At 35.8% G+C, this 18445-nt stretch overlaps 2 protein-coding genes across 2 annotated transcripts; one reads left to right on the top strand and one right to left on the bottom strand.

Moving 5' to 3' along the window:
- The first annotated feature begins 12005 nt into the window (after positions 1-12005).
- Positions 12006-14793, top strand: LOC110872432 (serine/threonine protein phosphatase 2A 57 kDa regulatory subunit B' beta isoform). The gene is made up of 3 exons (XM_022121223.2): positions 12006-12177; positions 12257-13494; positions 14351-14793. The coding sequence occupies exons 2-3, from the start codon at positions 12352-12354 to the stop codon at positions 14675-14677; spliced, it is 1470 nt and encodes a 489-aa protein (XP_021976915.1). The 5' UTR covers positions 12006-12177; positions 12257-12351; the 3' UTR covers positions 14678-14793.
- Positions 14794-15193: 400 nt separating this feature from the next.
- Positions 15194-16421, bottom strand: LOC110869750 (probable pectate lyase 13). The gene is made up of 2 exons (XM_022118975.2): positions 16246-16421; positions 15194-15860 (listed from the first exon to the last, which is right to left on the bottom strand). The coding sequence occupies exons 1-2, from the start codon at positions 16419-16421 to the stop codon at positions 15194-15196; spliced, it is 843 nt and encodes a 280-aa protein (XP_021974667.2).
- Positions 16422-18445: the final 2024 nt, after the last annotated feature.

Raw genomic sequence — 18445 nt, 5'->3', positions numbered from 1 at the left:
TTCCACATAAACAAACAAGGATCTTTCATAGACCTAAACATTTACACGGTGAAAAGGATTGAAAGATGGTTTTCCAACTTTCTTTCCACTCTTTTACACTCAATGCCTCCAAAACCGATAGAAACGGAGCTTGTGCCGATTTGCTAATCATTCCGGTGGTTGCATGACTCAAGATTCGGATTCTATCCACGAGGTTAACCGATTTCGGGTGAAACGTTAAACTCCGTTCTGAACAGTTCACCGGCCAGACTTGGGTGATTACTGTCCGATCGGGGAAACAAGTAAGGACGAGAGATCTATGGTTCAACTCGTTATCAAAACACCTCGATATAATGACAAACAACAGAACAGCCAAGTGTTAGACGAACAGGCTGATCAGGTCAGGATGCTGACCGATCGGACTGCTGTCCGAACGGACAGCCAGCCGATCGGACAGTTAGCCGATCGACCAACCGATCGGCTAGCACATGGTCCCACACTTAATAAATTTTTGAAGAACTAGTATTGAACGAACAGCTGTTCGATCGGGCTACCGTCCGATCGGATTACTCTTCGGATCATGAGATACTATACTTCAACACTTAGTCGATTTTCAACATGTTCAATGCACTAGTAGTGCCACCCGATCGAACAGCCGTCCGATCAGGTGACACCCTGCTGGGAACTTGCCCTGCTAAGAAGTACCTAACCGATCGGGCCGCCGGCCGATCGAACGACCGTCCGATCGACCGACCTGAAAGGTAAAGATACTTCAATGTTTTCAAATGCTACAACGAAAACTTCAAAAGTCAAACCATCATACACAAACACATCCTCCCCAAAGGAAGAAACAATCCACTCGAACAGCCATCCGATCGGCCTACCGACCGACCGGACAGCTGTCCGAACGGACTGCCAACCGAACGGTCAGCCGTCCGATCGGACTGCCGTCCGATCGACCAGCTGTCCGACCCTCCAACACTTGTTTTCCGTTTTACGCGTTGCTTGTCGTAATGCTATCGAACTATTCAGGCTAACCCTACTCTCAAGTGCTCCCTTCAATCCATCAATCACTGTAAGTATACTCGATCCCTTTTTGCTTTCAGCTCTTTTGGGTGTTACATACGTTACCTATTCTAAATCACAATCGAACACACTACTCAATTACCTTAAACGCTAACCATTATCGCATGTATTACGTGACTAAATGAATGCTTGTTGTTATGTTTACACGTGGAATGCTGTCTACCTGCCTTAACGACGATAGTACTATAGTTTGGACTCAGCACCCGTTCACACGGGGGTTGTTAAGGACAATTACTTGCATGGATTACGGTGGTAATCATGTATTGCGAACTGCCTCGGGCAGTCAACCCGCAGTCATTGGTGTCGATAGATCCATGTCGATGATTAACATGCTTCGTTTTTCTCTGTGTACGTGCTGGTTATACGTAAACTATTTCGAACTCTATATGCTATTATCAAACTTGTATGCTCACCTTTAGATTTCATGTATTGACTTTATTTTAACGTATGTGACAGGTGTTTAAGATGCTTATCTGCTAGGAAGGCGAAGCTAGAATAAAAGTCTAGAGCATAGTTGTCTGTAGATTTTGCAGCTTGAGTCTCTAGGCGTGGATAAACAATATTTATATTTAAATCTGAGTTGTCGGAACAGAATATTTGCCCGGATTTTATTTGTAATAATTTGTTTGCTATTTGAGGTACGGTATGGGACGTATTATATAAATTGAATAGTAATGATAATTGTTATGGAAACTTCTGGACAATCTGTTTCGCTCAGTGCCATGCCCCGATGATTCCGCCATCGGTTGGGGTGTGACAATATAACACTATGTAACACTATATAACACTATATAACAAATATAACACTATATTTTGTCTGATAGCATGTCTATGATAGATGTATAGTGTTATATATTGTTATATAGTGTTACATAGTGTTATATGGTGTTACATTGTGTTATACGGTCGGTGTTTATATGGTGTTATACAGTGTTATATATAGTGTTATATTACACTTCTCATACTTCTGAATTAATGTACACTATCTCTACCCTATATATATATATATATATAGGGGAAGGATCCACTAAAAAGTGGATTTTGCTTAAGTAGCTTAAAAAGGATTGTGATCATGACATGTGACACTCCTAATAAATAGGAATGAAGGGCATTTTGGTCCTTATAAATAGGAGTGAAATGACATGTGGCATACAAAAAAATATAACACAAAAATGTAGTACAAAAAATATAGCACAAAAAAATCTAGTACAAAAAAATCCAGCACAAAAAATTGAAAAAAAAATCAGCACAAAATTTAGCACAAAAATATAGTACAAAAATCCAGCACAAAAAAATGTTATACAACATAGAAATACAACGCATTTTAGTGGGTTTTTTTAGTCTTCATATTTTATATAGCAATATGGTACTCAAATTAAAGATAAAAAGACGCTCGATTTTACAGTGAAATTTTTATGAAAAATAAAGTCGTATAAAAAAGTTATGAACGTTTAAAAAATGGGGGTGGAATATGCATTTGCCTTCATGTGGAGAGAGAAAGTCTATAAATAGGATTTTCCCAAGATACCCTTGCACTCCTTTATCCTACACTTTCATCTTAACCATTGATTTGAAAAATGAATGGTTATGATTCCTTATCATCTTACTTAGGCAAAATAAACTTTTTACTTGATCTTACCCCTATATCTACTTATCTATAAAAGGAGAAGTAATGCTGGTGTAAATTTGTATACTTGTCAAGTAACTAGATATGCCACATAATCTCTGCTGATGTCATAAATTGTTTATTAAAAATGTTACTTTATTTATTTAAAATACATAGTTTAACCCTCTTTATTTGAATTTCAAAATTCAAAATAAAGACAAGGGTTTTAAATATTCCCCTCAAATATGTCTTTCACCAGACCTTTTATTCCCTTCCTCTTTCAAAATTCAAACTTCAAACCTCTGCTCATTCATCCATATTTGAACACCTAATTCAAACCTCTGCTTAAATCCAGAAAATTCAAACCTCTACAATGTTACGAAGATGCATCGGAAGATCACAAAACAGTTCCGCTCAAAGCCGTAGATGATCTCGATTCGAAGCTCAAAGCACTCAAGCTCACGAACTCGTCCGTACAAAACCCTAATTTGAAGCCTTACAACTGGAATTAGTCCAACCCTTCAACCTTGGTGATACGGCAGCTACTCAGAAGGATCTTACATCTGCTACGCAATATCTTCTTCCTATCAACCCTAAACTTAATGGCGGCGGTGGAAAGGGTGGTCGGGTCTGTTCGAGTCAAAATCCAGGGCTTCCATGCCATTCGGAACCAAAAAACTCCGTATAATCCGATGCAGTATCTGTTCAAAATCCAGGCCTTAGTATCTGCTTCTTTGTTTTAGTGACTTTGGCTATTATAACTGTTTTAATACCATTGTGCAATGTAGGATTTTTCAAGTGCTATTAAAGAACTTCAGTTAAGGCAGTTGTTAAGACCACTTAGCTTAAGCAACAACAACTGGTATTACACAAACCCCACTGATCCTTTTTTTAGTTTTCTAATATTTGGATATGAAACTTTGTATAAAAGGGTGTTTGTGCAGGGGCGTTATGGTAATTAACTATTTTTAAAGAGGAATATGGTATGATCGATGATATGCGTGTTAAGTTTAATAAGTTATGTTTAAGTTGATGTATTGGCTTAAAATATCATTTATGTGTTTGGTTCTAAGCCAAAAGATTAGCTCAACTTAGGATTATATCTCAATGTCAAGACTATTTTGGATATGTTTGGGTGGTCATATGGTGTAGCTTTCAGGTTGAGACAATAAGGTATTTTTTCCCATTTCAAGCACTTAAGGGGTTAACCAGGTTAAAAATGCTTATTGATAAACGGGTCAACGGGTAAAGCATAAAAATAAGCTAAAAACGGAACATGCCAAATGGGGCTAAATTGGTTAACTTGGTTAAAAATGCTTACATTTATGTCGTTTAATCCAAAAAAAACTACATACATTTAATCATATAGTGTTTGTTATTGTGATGAATGGATTAATTATTTACAAGGACCAACAAAGTATACAGATTACCTGTGTCGGTCTCTACAAACACTAATGTAACCCCATAATTTATATGTAAACTTTTTCATTATGATGTAGGGGAAGTCCTGCAAAGACACCTGCCCGTCCATGTTCAGGTTGCCGTCTACTATGAACCGACACCCTATGCCAATAGGTGGGCGAGCTACATTTCTTTTGGAGGATTTTAAAGTTTTCACTTATGGTAATGGATAGCCGGAAATTGTTAACGGAAATTTATCAACAATTTCATCTTCTTCACTAAATGGAATGTTTACATCCCTGACACCATCACAAGATTCCTATTTTGGATCCATGTTTGTTGATAATAACCAGTCTACTACAGATCGGGTTTGACTTCCTTTAAAGAACCACTTCAAGACATGTTTGACTTACCCGAACGGTGAAAAGGTATTTACTTTTAAAGAACACTAAATACTGTCATATTACAAGTATTTGATTTGGACCCTTTAGTAACTAATTAAATAATTGATTCCTTTTGATTTTATAGATGAGCATTGACTGTTTTTTGGATCGAACGATTAAACACATGCTTTTCTTTCAAAGTGTAACGAAACATGCTGACAGAATCGAACAAGTCGATGAGCCAAAGGTGATCATAGACTCATAGTTCATCTCTTTACATGCATAGGCTCATTTTAAACTCTTAAATCTTGATGTAACTGAAGATTATGTTTTTTTCAGTATAATGGCGTCATTCAGAATAACCATTCAAATGATCTGAACAACAGCGGTGTGACATGGGCATGTGAGGTCGGAAATCAAACGATGAGTTGTCCGCTAATAGTAGAGGACCTTAGTATCCCGGGACAAATGCTCATAGAGATAAAAAAGTTAAATAACACAAGATATGATTTTTAATTACTGCGTTTTCTATGTTAGTGAAATTAAATCATTTAGTGAAATTAAATATGTTTTGTGGGTTCGTTATGCTTCTCTTGTGTCTAAACTTAATCAGTCGACAAGTTTAATGTATTTTTAAGTATAATGCGAATGTGAATTCATTAAATAATTTCATATCATATTTTACATATAAACGTAGGCTTACATTCAATGTTTACGATGTACCCGCATCCATCGGACGGGTGTCCACCTAGTATATATATATAGGGGAAGGGTCCACTAAAAAGTGAATTTTGCCTAAGTAGCCTAAGAAGGATTGTGATGATCACATGTGACACTCCTAATAAGTAGGAATAAAGCGCATTTTGGTCCTTATAAATAGGAGTGAAAATGACATCTGACACCCCTTTTGTTTTTTAAAAAATACAACAAAAAAAATCTAGTACAAAAAAATCTAGCACAAAAAATCTAGTACAAAAAAATAGCACACAAAAAAATGTAGTACAAAAAAATATAGCACAAAAAAATCTAGTACAAAAAAATATAGCACGAAAAAATTCAGCAAAAAATGTAGTACAAAAAAATTCAGCACAAAAAATTGAGAAAAAAAATTAAGATAAAAAAAATCCAGCACAAAACTATAGTACAAAAATCCAGTACAAAATCCAGCAAAAAAAATGTTATACAACATAGAAATACAATACATTTTAGTGGGTTTTTTTAGTCTTCATATTTTATATAGCAATATAGTACTCAAATTAAAGATAAAAAGACGCTCGATTTTACGGTGAAATTTTTATGAAAAAATAATGTCGTATAAAAAAGTTATGAACGTTTAAAAAATGGAGGTGAAATATGCATGTGCCTTGCATGTGGAGAGAGAAAGTCTATGAATAGGATTTTACCAAGATACCTTTGCACTCCTCATTTCTCCTACACTTTTATCTTAACCATTGATTTGAAAAATGAATGGTTAAGATTGCTTCTCATCCTACTTAGCCAAAATCAACTTTTTATTTGATGTTACCCCTATATATATATAGGATAAAGATCAAGGGAAAACACTTCTGAGTTCTGAAAACTTAGAGAACTCGGACTTTTCATGCGAGTTTTGCCCCCCTTTTTTTTCACACCCCTATATTAAAATCTTAGAAAAGATTGCCGTAAAACAAGTTAAAAATTTTTGAATAATTGTTTTTCGGCCCCTTACAGCAGCTTTAAAAAACTGATGACATAAGCATGACATCACTTTTTACAGCATTTACGGGCACCGTAAAAGGAAAAAAAAAACTAGTTTTTTTAATTTTTTTTTTGGAAAAGTTGATTTTTAAGATTTTTGGTAAAAAAAATTAAAAAAACCTTTTGTAAGATCGAATTTTCTAAGTTTTTACAAATCATATAAGTTTTTATTTTATTTTAACCCTATAAATGTATTATGTTTTTTTTAAACTATATCAACAAAGAATAGGAATACATCACATGAAGAAAAGTCCATCCAAACCAACTAATTTAGGCGAATGACAAAGAGTGAGGAGAAGTATATTAGTAGGTGTGCAGATCACGTAGAAGAGAATTCCACCATACAAAGGATACGCGGCATTCATAGTTATTGAGATAGATATTAATGGCTCATAATTAGGTAGTGACATTATCGTAAATATTAGGTTCAAATAATTGAATAAATAAATATAAATAGGGTATTCTGATCATTTCTCACTTGAACTTCTTCCACCTTCATTAACAGCTATAACTTTTTCATATGTTAATATATATATTTTTTTTTAAATTACACAATATTAACGAACATTTCATTCTCTTTAATTCGAGCAGTCTATTGCTATAATTTTTTAAAACTTTTTTTTAAATGATTTTGAATACCCATCACGTGATCACGTGATTTTAAAAACACATCATGACTATGTGATTTTGAACACGCATTACGTGATTATGTGATTTCATTATAGTATGTGAAACCCCACTAAATGATTACGTAATTAAGTAACAATAATTGACTATGTATTATTACGTGACTACGTGATTTTGAATACTGAATATTTAAGTCTAATAACGTATTAAGGATAAATTATATACAAAACATTAGTCAAATCAACTTATAAGAACCACATGATGTCGAATATTAGAGATTTAGGGGGTGTTTGGGGTTGCGTTTTCAAAATAGATTATGCGTTTTCAAAACTGCGTTTTGAAAAAGCATGTAGGTACATGCTTCTCCAAAACTGCATTTTGGAGGTAGATAATCATTTTTTCATCCAAACACTTTTTTAGATTATTTATGTTTTACAAACGCAATAATCAAATAATCACTTCAAAACGTAATCCCAAACACCCTCTTAATCATGTCTTAAAGCATAAACAATCAAGTTCTTATTATTTGAATGTGTAATAACGTAATAAGCATAATTGTAATAAAATTAGTTATAACAAATCATATTGAATGTGTAATCACGTAATGTATTTATATTGAATGTGTAATCACGTAATGGTTTATGTTGAATATGTAATCATGTAGTGGATATTCAAAATTATGTAATCATGTGTTGGATATTCAAAATCATGTAATTTTTTTTTAAAAAAACTATAGCTATAGGCTGCTCGAATTAAAGAGAATAAAATGCTCATTAATACGATGTAATTTAAAAAAAAAATATTAACGTATAAAAAGTTATAGTCGTTCGAAAATTAAGGGGGATATTGTTTAGGTCGAAAAGAACTAAATTACCCTTCAACCCAATGACACTTATCATCCTCTCCTAGTGATACTTCGTACAAAGATGGTCACTTAGCCTCATATTATTAGATAGAATTTCACTTGATGCTAACACTTTTTTTATCAAAAAATAATAAATCTAACATAATAAATAACTAATACAAATAACAAATTATCCACTTTATAAATAAGCAACATCTCTAAGCTTTGGATAGTTGTACCCTTAGCTTTGGGTGGTTTTAAAAAAAATAAGAATTTTACTTTTCAACCCAATTCTTTCTATTTTTTGCAAATTTAACTTACAAAATTGATTTTGTTCACCTTAAAGCCAAAACTTTTCTTCTTTTACAATTTAACCTCACAATTTTCTACTTTTCATCTTTTGCAAATTTTCGATTTACCACGGAGCAACGTGCTTGCGTGGTTCCACGTTTTTATGTTTTGTTCAGAATTTTGCGAGTTAATACGGCACAACGTCCATGTGTAGTTCAAAGTTTTTACGTCTATTGTTTTTCATCTTACAGATTCGTTACAACGCGTGGGTCATTGATCAACTTAGTTATTAAAACACTATAAAGAAGCAACATATTTATGCATATATGTGTTGTAATCTTGGCTTTGAGGGTTTTCAAAGAAAAATGGTTATGTATATGGTTGTTGTAACCTTGGCTTTGGGGGTTTTTCAAAAAAAAATTATTTTTTACTTTTAACCCAAAACTTTTTATCTTTTACAATCTATCCTCACAACTTTTTTTACTTTCAACTTTGGTCCTTTATAATTTCCATTTTCCGCAATTTTTTCGCTTTATGCTTCGTTCTAAATTTTGTGACGTAACACATCGCAACGTGCGTCTTTGGTTTAACGTTTTTACGTTTCATTCTAAATTTTATGAGTTAACACGACTCAGTGTACGTGTGTGGGTGAACGTTTTTACATCGTCTATTTTTCCCCCGTTTGACAGGTTCAACATAACGTGCGGTTCCTAAATCGACTTAGTTATAACTAAAGAATCCCCGCCGCATTGCGGCGGGTCGTAATTCTAGTTACAATAACTTAGAAGAGATTGAAATAATTTAAATATTTAAATAAAAAGAAACTTAAGGCAATGTGGGCCTCAACGAATTTGGGAAACGCTTGATGCTTTGCATTTGGGCCATGCGTGGGGCCTTTTTTCTAGTTTTCCAAGGCCCAGCTCCTTAAACATTGAATCAGGCATGCAATGATTCTGGAAACAAAAAGAAATAACAATAAGTGGATGAGAGTTTCAAATTTGCATATCTAGTTTAGTCTTTTAAGTGCTCAACCATATGAACTGTAACAACATTGTTATTTTATATATTTTATATAAATAAAATGAGATTTTTTATGGGCCCTGTACGGCTGTACATGTTGCATAGGCCATGGGCCGACCCTGATCATGGTTCTAAAAACTTGCCATTGCGCTCCACTTGGCTAACACTGTGACTTTTCTCCTAAACCTTTCCCACATGAGGGATGTTTTTGTCTTTTCGGCACTAACCTTGATATATATATTTAACTCTCTTTTTTTTGTGGACATCAATCATCAACAACAAACATAATTCAACCATCTTCGTTTGACGAAGAACAAAAAGCATCAAGGGTCATCTATCAGTTGTTCTCCCACGTGTTGGAAAATTTCGAAATTGCTTGGATAAATCTGAAGTCGTGTAATCACTTTCAGATCAAACAATTGGAGTGGCTACCAATCTTTGATCGGATAAAATCAGATTTGATTCTAGATTTCTGTATTAGAATTTGATTCTAATTCGTCTAGGGTTTGTAAAAACGTTTGAGAGAGCGTATTTACAGTTTTCCATAACTGCCTGCAGTTTTTGTTTTGAACAAAAACACCTTTGGTCCCTCATGTTTCAAAAGTGCATATTTAGCCCGAAATTTAATTTAGCCCGAAATTTAATTTCTGATGCATTTTCTATCAGTTGCTCTGCCCCTTGGACCCCGCCAGGGGCTGCCGCCCCTTGGACCCCGCTTCTCTCGGGGGCGTTGCCCCTTTGGATCCCCCGTTAGTCCCGATGACATTCAAATAAGCGTGCACTCTTATTTGTATGTCACGCGCAATCTCAAATTACACTAAAATATCCAACATACCTCCCCCATTTTAGTGTAATCATAGATTAACTAACTTGTTCACAGCAACCAAAACAAACTAATGCATAAATGAAATGTCGTGACGATTGAATTTCATATTAGTATATTACACATTCCAAATATTCGAATTTAAGGGTGTCACTAAGGATTGAACCCTTAATATCCATAGTGAATACATGAAGATAATATACACATTAGTTTACATACATAGATCTAACTTGACACTATCTTTTACTAGCCTGTGTCCCTATCCTTCATAAGCATATCAAAGCCAAGTCCAAGCTTCTTGAAGCAGCTAAACTTCATGCTCATATAGGTAGCTCTTTTACTCTTGCACCTGCAAATGCAATTTTTCAAAAGAGCTATTAAGAAGATATACCTCAACCTTCCTTAACTTGCAGATTCATCTTTCGTTTCCTTTTCGTTTGTTTCGAGAAATATATCGATCATCTAAACACATACCTTTGGGACGATTTAATGTTGTGTTCCAAACTCTAGATGTTAAGCTTTCCACATTGAATTCTGCACCTAACGTCATATTAGGTGGGAATTGGGTATCTTAACATGAGAGTTCTCAGATGGACTTTAACCCTGATCCCACAGCTGACCTGGCAGCTCGACCCCAGCCAGGGGCTCTGCCCCTTGGACCCCGCCAGGGGCTGCCGCCCCTTGGACCCCGCTTCTCTCGGGGGCGCTGCCCCCGAACCCCCGCCAAGGGGGCGCTGCCCCTTTGGATCCCCCGTTAGTCCCGATGACATTCAAATAAGCGTGCACTCTTATTTGTATGTCACGCGCAATCTCAAATTACACTAAAATATCCAACACCACGTAATGTCACACCTCATCGACTTCCTCAAATCTTGCGTGCCTATTTTAGTGCTACTCTAAATAGTAATTTTCGATTTGTGATCTCCCTTTTTGTTCTGAAATGCACATTGACATGGGTCAAATTGCGGTTGTGTTGGGTGGGTAGATCCTCATATGTGTATAAGAGTTGTTGAAATCATAGCGTTGTTACGACTGAACAATATTGAAGAAGACTTGACTAGAAGAGCTATAAAGCAAAATAAAAGATTGAAGTTTGTGTTACGTGTTAGGTGGGTATGCTTTGTCATCTGTTTTATCGCCAATTGACCTTAAATGTTGTAAAGGTCATTTGTTCGATCTTGTACGACATTCATCTTCATGAAATGCTCTACAAGTGATTTTCACATGTTTTGTATCCGCATATTGAATTGGATCCTTGACAAGCATATAACAACGATAAAAAAAACAATGCCTAAATCCTACATAAACTATCATAAATAAAATAACATAAGAAGACATATCTAACAAGCATGAAAGAATCGCTTTGTAGGGTTGTAAAATAACATCAATAGTCCCTCCTTTGAATAAAGTAACAATGTAACTTTATATTTTAACTTACTCGAAACTTTGTGAAATTTAGGGTGTGATTAGGGCTATAAAAGAATCGAACGTATACGAATAAGACTTTGTTCGTGTTCGTTCGTTAAGGATATGATATGTTCACGAACAGTACATGAACACTTACTACACATGATTTTATGTCCGTGTTTGTTCACTAAGGAAAGGAACGTGTTCATGAACGGTTCACGAACACAAATGAACACATATAAAATCAACGAAGACGATGGTGGCTAGAGGTAGATAGTGAGAGAGGGAGCGACGCTAGACCTTGAAGCTCTAAACGTTGAACGGAGTTCGATAGTATTTTTTTATATGAATAATGAGAAGGAAAATGGAGCGATGCATAAACAATGTAGAGATAGAGTTTCATTTTTTATTTGTTTCGGTAATCAGATAAATAAGAATTAAAAAAATATAAAGAGTTTAGATAAAATAAATAAATGTAAAAAAATCTTTAACGAACAACATAATCAAACGAACATGAACGAATGTTCACGAACACATTACCGAACGTTTACGAACGTTTACGAACAAGACATCTGTTCGTATTCGTTCATTTAACTAACCGAACAAAATTTCTTGTTCATGTCCGTCCATTAACTAAACGAACGAACGTAAACAAAGTTACAGCCGAACATATCACAAACTGTTCACTGAAAGTTCGGTTCATTTATACCTCTATACGTGACATTATAAGTATGAATTTTTAATTTTTTATTTTCGATTTTATTTTTGTTTTATAGAAAGAAAAACCAAATTTCAGTTAAAGTAGATAGAATTATGGTTGTCTCCCCCTCTCTTTCTCTTTTCCTAATCTCAAATTCCTAATAATCTCCATAACTTCAATCCACAAATTCCACTCAAAAACCTAATTTCATCTCTGCAGATGCTTCCAATTCCCAGATCCCAGATCTCTAATTCCTTCATTTTCATCCACAAGGTACAATCGTTTCCTTTCTATTTCATTTTCACATTCAATTTTGTCCATTAACTAATTACAATCTCCCGTATTGCTTTAGGCCTTCAATTGCTTCACCCATTGCCACAACAACCCTTCATAGAATCACACATTCATTCTTTATAATAGGTGTTTCATTTTGAAAATTTTGTGACAATGTTGAAGATTATTAAAGGGATGAAAAAGGGTTCGAAACCGGAGGTGATCGAACCGCCTCCGGGCCCAAACGGTCCATCGGATGTGACCGTAAACCACGCGTCTCGTTCGGCTGTCCCGCCGGCTCAGCTAACCCATGTTAAGTCACAGGCTGTTACTAGAACATCTGCACCTCAAGATACTGTCATTGAGGTCACACCTTTGTTGAAAGACGTACCGATATCCGAACGACACGTTTTGTTCATCAGGAAAGTGAGTATGTGTGCGGTTTCGTTTGATTTTGGTGACGCGTTGAAGAGCGTTAAAGAGAAGGAGATCAAGAGGCAGAATTTGCAAGAGCTTGTTGAGTTAGTGCAGTCGGGGTCGAGTAAGATGAATGAGATCATGCAGCAAGAGATGGTTGATATGATAGCGGTTAATATCTTTCGGGCTTTGCCTCCTGCAGCGTACGAGAATACCGGAGCGATCGATGGTGATCCTGAAGAAGATGATATGTATTTAGAGCCCTCGTGGGCGCACTTGCAGCTCGTGTATGAATTGCTTTTACGATACGTCGTGTCACATGATACCGACACTAAAGTGGCAAAACGGTTTATTGATCATTCATTCGTGTTAAACTTGCTTGATTTGTTTAACTCCGAAGACCCGCGAGAACGCGAGTATTTGAAAACTATACTACATCGCGTGTATGGTAAGTTCATGGTCCATCGCCCGTTGATAAGAAAGGCGATAAATAATATCTTTTACAGGTTTATATTTGAAACCGAGAGGCATCCTGGGCTCGGTGAATTGTTGGATATACTCGGAAGTATAATAAACGGGCTTGCTGTCCCGATCAAAGAAGAGCATAAGATGTTTCTTGTCCGGGCGCTTATACCACTACACAAAGCGAAGTATATAAATTATTATCATCAACAGTTGTCGTACTGCATAACCCAATTTGTCGAAAAAGATTACAGATTGGCGGATAGTGTTATTAGAGGGTTGTTGAAATACTGGCCGGTTACTAACTGTACGAAGGAGATTCTGTTTCTTGGAGAAATAGAAGAAGTTCTTGATGTAACGCAACCCGCAGAGTTCCAACGTTGCATGGTTCCACTTTTTCGACAGATTGGACGCTGCATTAATAGCCCCAATTTTCAGGTATGTTATCACCCGAAACATTAATTTGTACATATATAACGCACCGCCACTACCCTGACTCGCCAAATCCCTCTCTACATATGTTTCGTTATTGTACTCGTCCAGACAAATAACGTCTATGTGATCGGAACCGGGCAGGATCAAGGTTTGTGCCGATCATTTCTGTTTGGTACAAAAAATTAACGGAAACCAGGATCACGGTTTGTGCCGAACTTTTCTGTACCGTACTAAAAATTAACAGATATCGGAACCGGCATCACGACGGAAATTATTTTTTTATCAGCTAATGATTTATGACCTTAAAAGTAAGGTGAAGTCTTACATCCCGCCGCAACGCGCGGGTGACGTCAACTCGTTTTTAACAAAATACGTAAGTATCACAATAAATAAATAAAAAATACATGTTCAAATAGTAAAGTATTTCAAAAATTGATATTCTTTCTTTAATATGACAGACATAGGAATTATGCTTTATTTTTTATAAAGTCAAACTCGGCCCGCATTGACCAACTAGATCCGATTCTGGTTGAGGTTGACCGTGTTTAATCAATTCTGAGTAATTAGGCAGAGTTGAAGAAAATCGTCACGGCAACCTACCTTGTAGCGATTACTCGGCCTTCTAGACCTTGTTCTACAACATTGCTCTAGCACTGTATAACAAGGGGATCCCATATATGTGTTTGTATGCATGCGTGTATGTAACATACATGCATATAGACTGCATACACACTTGCATTTAAGATCTAATATGTATACAACAGAAATGAACGTTAGAAAGTGACTTTTTAGACTCTATATTACGCTCGCCCATTATTATGTGTATCCAAAAGAGTGTTGATTTAAACTTGTGTTGTAGGTTGCAGAACGAGCACTCTTCTGGTGGAACAATGAGCATATAGTGGACTTAATCGCAGAATACCGAGCCGTTATTTTACCCATCATCTTTGAACCCCTAGAGAAGAATATTCGGAGTCACTGGAACCAAGCAATCAATGAATTAACCAACAACGTCAGAAAAATGTTCAAAGATATGGATGCCGATCTCTTCGAGCAATGCAATAATCAGTTTCTAGAAAAAGATGCCATGGTCAACCAAATGCGAGAGCAACGCGAGTTGAACTGGAAGAAACTTGAGTCGATCGCTTCGGAACCAGGAGGAGATGCTATGGTTATGGTTAATTAATAAAATTAATAAATAAAATTTTATTTTTTTTTTAATTTTTTTTCATTTTTACCTTTTCTCCCATTATTATGTTATTAGGTTAATAATAAGTTAAAGTGATCACTATGTTAACATCATAGGCAATTGAATCATGAAATTTTTTCTTAATTTCATTTACCACCTTTTAATTCATTTTTCTATCTTGAAAGTTACTATAGTGAGAATAGAACACAGGTGTTATGGTCATGTCACATATGTGCACTCAGCAGTGATAGTACAACTAGCGAAGACAGAAGTATGGTGTTCGGCATTGATGAGCGTGCCATTGTGTGAATGCCGCCTGAAACCCGTCTGCCGCCAGGACCGCCACAGTAAGCTATCATCCCAGGCCCGCAACCTTGTAGCACCCCAGATGGTGGTGATCCTAGTATGTTCCCAGGAATACAACTGCCTTGTCTTTCTCCAGGTGCGTAACAACCTGGCGGACCGCCACCGCCACCAGGTGGATTGTCACCTACATTGCTGAATAACAACATATCAAATCACTTGGACTTTCAATAATAACATGACCTTATTATGCTCCGTAAAATAAGAATTGGTCACTGTCACAGCGGTGGATCCCTCTGTGATATCGACCAATCCGTCCATACACCTGGCAAAAGAACAATGATCAATCCACAAATTCCGTATCCCCTTGATTGCCAATCCATCACCGTCGGATTTCCCTGATGGTTCACAGTCATGAATGTAAAGCCCATGAATGATGATGTTTTCCACGTGTTCAATCGCAATGCACCCTTTCCCAGTGATATGCACCATGGCACCACGCCCATCGATGGTTTTCGTGCTGCTGACAATGAGCTCAGTTTTCAGATTTATGTGCATGTCATGAGCGAATATGATCCATAGTGGCTCGGATTGTATGACAGCATGTCTTAGTGTTCCGGGTTGAGGGTTTTCAGGGTCTCCATCAGATGGGTCAGAGACAATGTAGATTTGGCCTCCTTTTCCACCCATTGCACCCTGGTCAAATCCGACGGTGCAGTCTGTGAGGCGTTGGCGGTCATTGGCCCAGTTTGGGTCACACCGCCAACAATCGTCGACTGGGTTCCCGGTCTGGCAAGGAGTTTGATCTTTTGATTGAATGTATAATGGGTTTGTTTCAAGTATCTGCCTTCTGGAGGTTATTGAAGCATTAACTTTCCTGCCAAATGGAAAAATGTTAGAAACAAAGTAACTAAAAACAATGTAATTGGTGAATCAGCAATGGGTTGGAGTTAGTTTCTCTTTTTTTAATTTTTTTTTTAACAACAATCTAATTTGTTGTGGTTGTTTGTTAGCCTCACTACCTCTGAATCACTTAAAAGACACCTCTTAATGGTTCATGGAGCCTCTTAATAGGTAAGGTTTAGAAACATGATGACCGACTCAGAGGCTACTTCTTAATCGCTCAGGCCTCTTAATGGGCTTAGCACAAGGTTGCCAAACACCACACCATTGTCTACCGCGGAACTTGAATCCTCGACCTCTTGGGGAGGGACACCGTTCTACGCACTTTGGTGTGAGGAGTAGCTTAAGGTCAGACATACCTTTGTAGTTGCAACACAATGGCTTCTGGGTCAGGGTGTTGATGAGGAAGGGTGGCCCTAATAAAAGTGGAGGATATACAAGCTAAATAAAGCATGCAGGTCAAGAGACTAGTGCATGCACATGGAGACATTTCTTGACCAAAGTTTTTCCTTTGATTTGAGGAATGAGGTTCCATTGGTAAGAAAAGTTTGTTTATATAAATGAAAAAGGGTAATTGAATGACAAGTAAATAAAGATTTTGGCATGAGAGGTTGATTTGAAAGACAGATCTCTCCCGCATGCAATATTTGTTCATAATTATTAACATTCTTATCTTGTTATTTAATTATCCTTAATTTGGAGAGAATTTCATGATAATGTATGGGATATAATATCAAAATTTTGGCTCCTCTTTTATTTAAATACATACTTTTCAATGGTGGAAGCATTTTTGAATTATGAAAAAAGAATGTTTTCATAACCGGATTAGTATTATCAGTTTTTTAAATCAGTCGGGTTTATTTAAAAGTCATATAATTTTATAATTCATGACTTTAAACGTTGGAGACAAGTTTTTTAATTAGAGTATCCAATGGCGGAACTAAGGGGAGTCAAGAGGGTCTGTTGACCCTGTTGGACATCCGGATCGATTTGGTCTCGTGTATAAGAACTTGCAGATGCAGCGGAAACATGTACGAGACTTGCAGCCATGTTTGTTTAACAAGATGATGTAGAGAATACAGGATAATTCAGAGAAAGAAAGTGGACAATATGATGTAACAGAAATTGTCTTGATAACCAACATCTTTGCCGGCAACCAAGATTAAATACTTCTTAGTTTGGCGGTTATCTTTGGCGGGTAACTGCGATGGCAGTTATTTGAATTCAGTTTCCCGCTAATTACCCGCTTATTACATAACATAATATCTTATCTAAACTAAAACGTTTACTTATCATACTTTACATAAATAAATAAAACATAACTAAGTTTATATACTTCTAACAGACCCTTCGGCCACTCTCCGGTCATACAAATTTCATGGCAAACCAGGAGCTAACGATAACATTTGTTGATACTCTGACTCTTCAAATATCGCCATTGAAAGAAAAATATAGGGTATCGTGAACATAAACTATTTCTTCGGCGAGAATGGCCGCAGTTCAGAGGTTTTGCTAGAGGTTTAGGCTTTGATGATGAAGACGACGAAAGATATTACTTCGGCTTTTTTAAGTTTGGTTGTGGCCCAGCTCATAGCCTAATAAAAAACTATTGATCGTTAAAGGTTGTTACATCAATACAACAATTGATAACATCCAACCATCCATTAGTTATAGTGGTCATATAAACATAAAAATAAGTTTCAACCATTATTTTTTTTTTTTTTGTTGTTTGTATGATTTAATATCACAAATATATAAATTATTGTTCTGTTGTTTTATTCTATTTAATTAATTTATTACATTTTTGTCTATGGTTTTATGGTCTAGTAATTAGTGGTATAAGGTGACTTCTCTCACAAATGTAGTGATGGTTTAAATTTTGCAACTACAAGATGAGTAGGTGATATCTAGAACTAAAAAAATGTTGTTACAAAAATTAATACATTATCTGATATTTAATGTAATGCAAATGTATTTTTTATAATAACCTTTCTTTAAAAAAAAAAAAAAAAAAAAAAAAAAAAAAAAACTCAACAAATATTTTTCACATAAAAATTGTGTAACCTACTATTAGTAACTTAAAATCGTTACATTGGTCGTAATACATTAACCGAGAAGAAAATGACTAATGTATGTTTGGATATGTAAAAGTTACATTGCAACCTCCGGTCAAAAAGGTCAGAAAAATCTGGTTTCGCCACTAAAAGTATCTGCTTCTGCCTTCTATGATCGAAGTAATTCAAATGTATACATTGTTCTATATTTACTTTTTGGTTTATATGTAATGAAAAGTGAAAAAGAAATTGCTCAAAGACATGCTTAATACATAAAGCTAAACACTCTTTAGATCTTCCTTGATCATTTTTTATCTTTTGGCCGTTTTAGGGAAATATAATAATGTCATTCGGTTTTAAGGTGGGAAAAAGAACACATTTCCCAATAAAAGTTTTACCTTATCCTTGAAATTTATTATCCTTATACGTATCCACATACACATATACAAAGGTATATAAAAATATACTTAGTATTAAGGCCCCTGCGTTGCGGCGGGGGCGTAAA

This window comes from Helianthus annuus, chromosome 8, assembly GCF_002127325.2.
Source record: "Helianthus annuus cultivar XRQ/B chromosome 8, HanXRQr2.0-SUNRISE, whole genome shotgun sequence".
Taxonomy (NCBI): domain Eukaryota; kingdom Viridiplantae; phylum Streptophyta; class Magnoliopsida; order Asterales; family Asteraceae; genus Helianthus; species Helianthus annuus.
This window is presented reverse-complemented; position numbering and strand designations above follow the sequence as displayed.

Bases quoted from the DNA above. Each gene is read 5' to 3' on its own strand.
- LOC110872432 (XM_022121223.2), top strand. From the start codon at position 12,352: ATGTTGAAGATTATTAAAGGGATGAAAAAGGGTTCGAAACCGGAGGTG. The intron at 13,495-14,350 runs GTATGTTATCAC...CTTGTGTTGTAG, and splicing joins TTAATAGCCCCAATTTTCAG to GTTGCAGAACGAGCACTCTT.
- LOC110869750 (XM_022118975.2), bottom strand. From the start codon at position 16,421: ATGGAACCTCATTCCTCAAATCAAAGGAAAAACTTTGGTCAAGAAATG. The intron at 15,861-16,245 runs GTATGTCTGACC...TCCATTTGGCAG, and splicing joins ATTGTGTTGCAACTACAAAG to GAAAGTTAATGCTTCAATAA.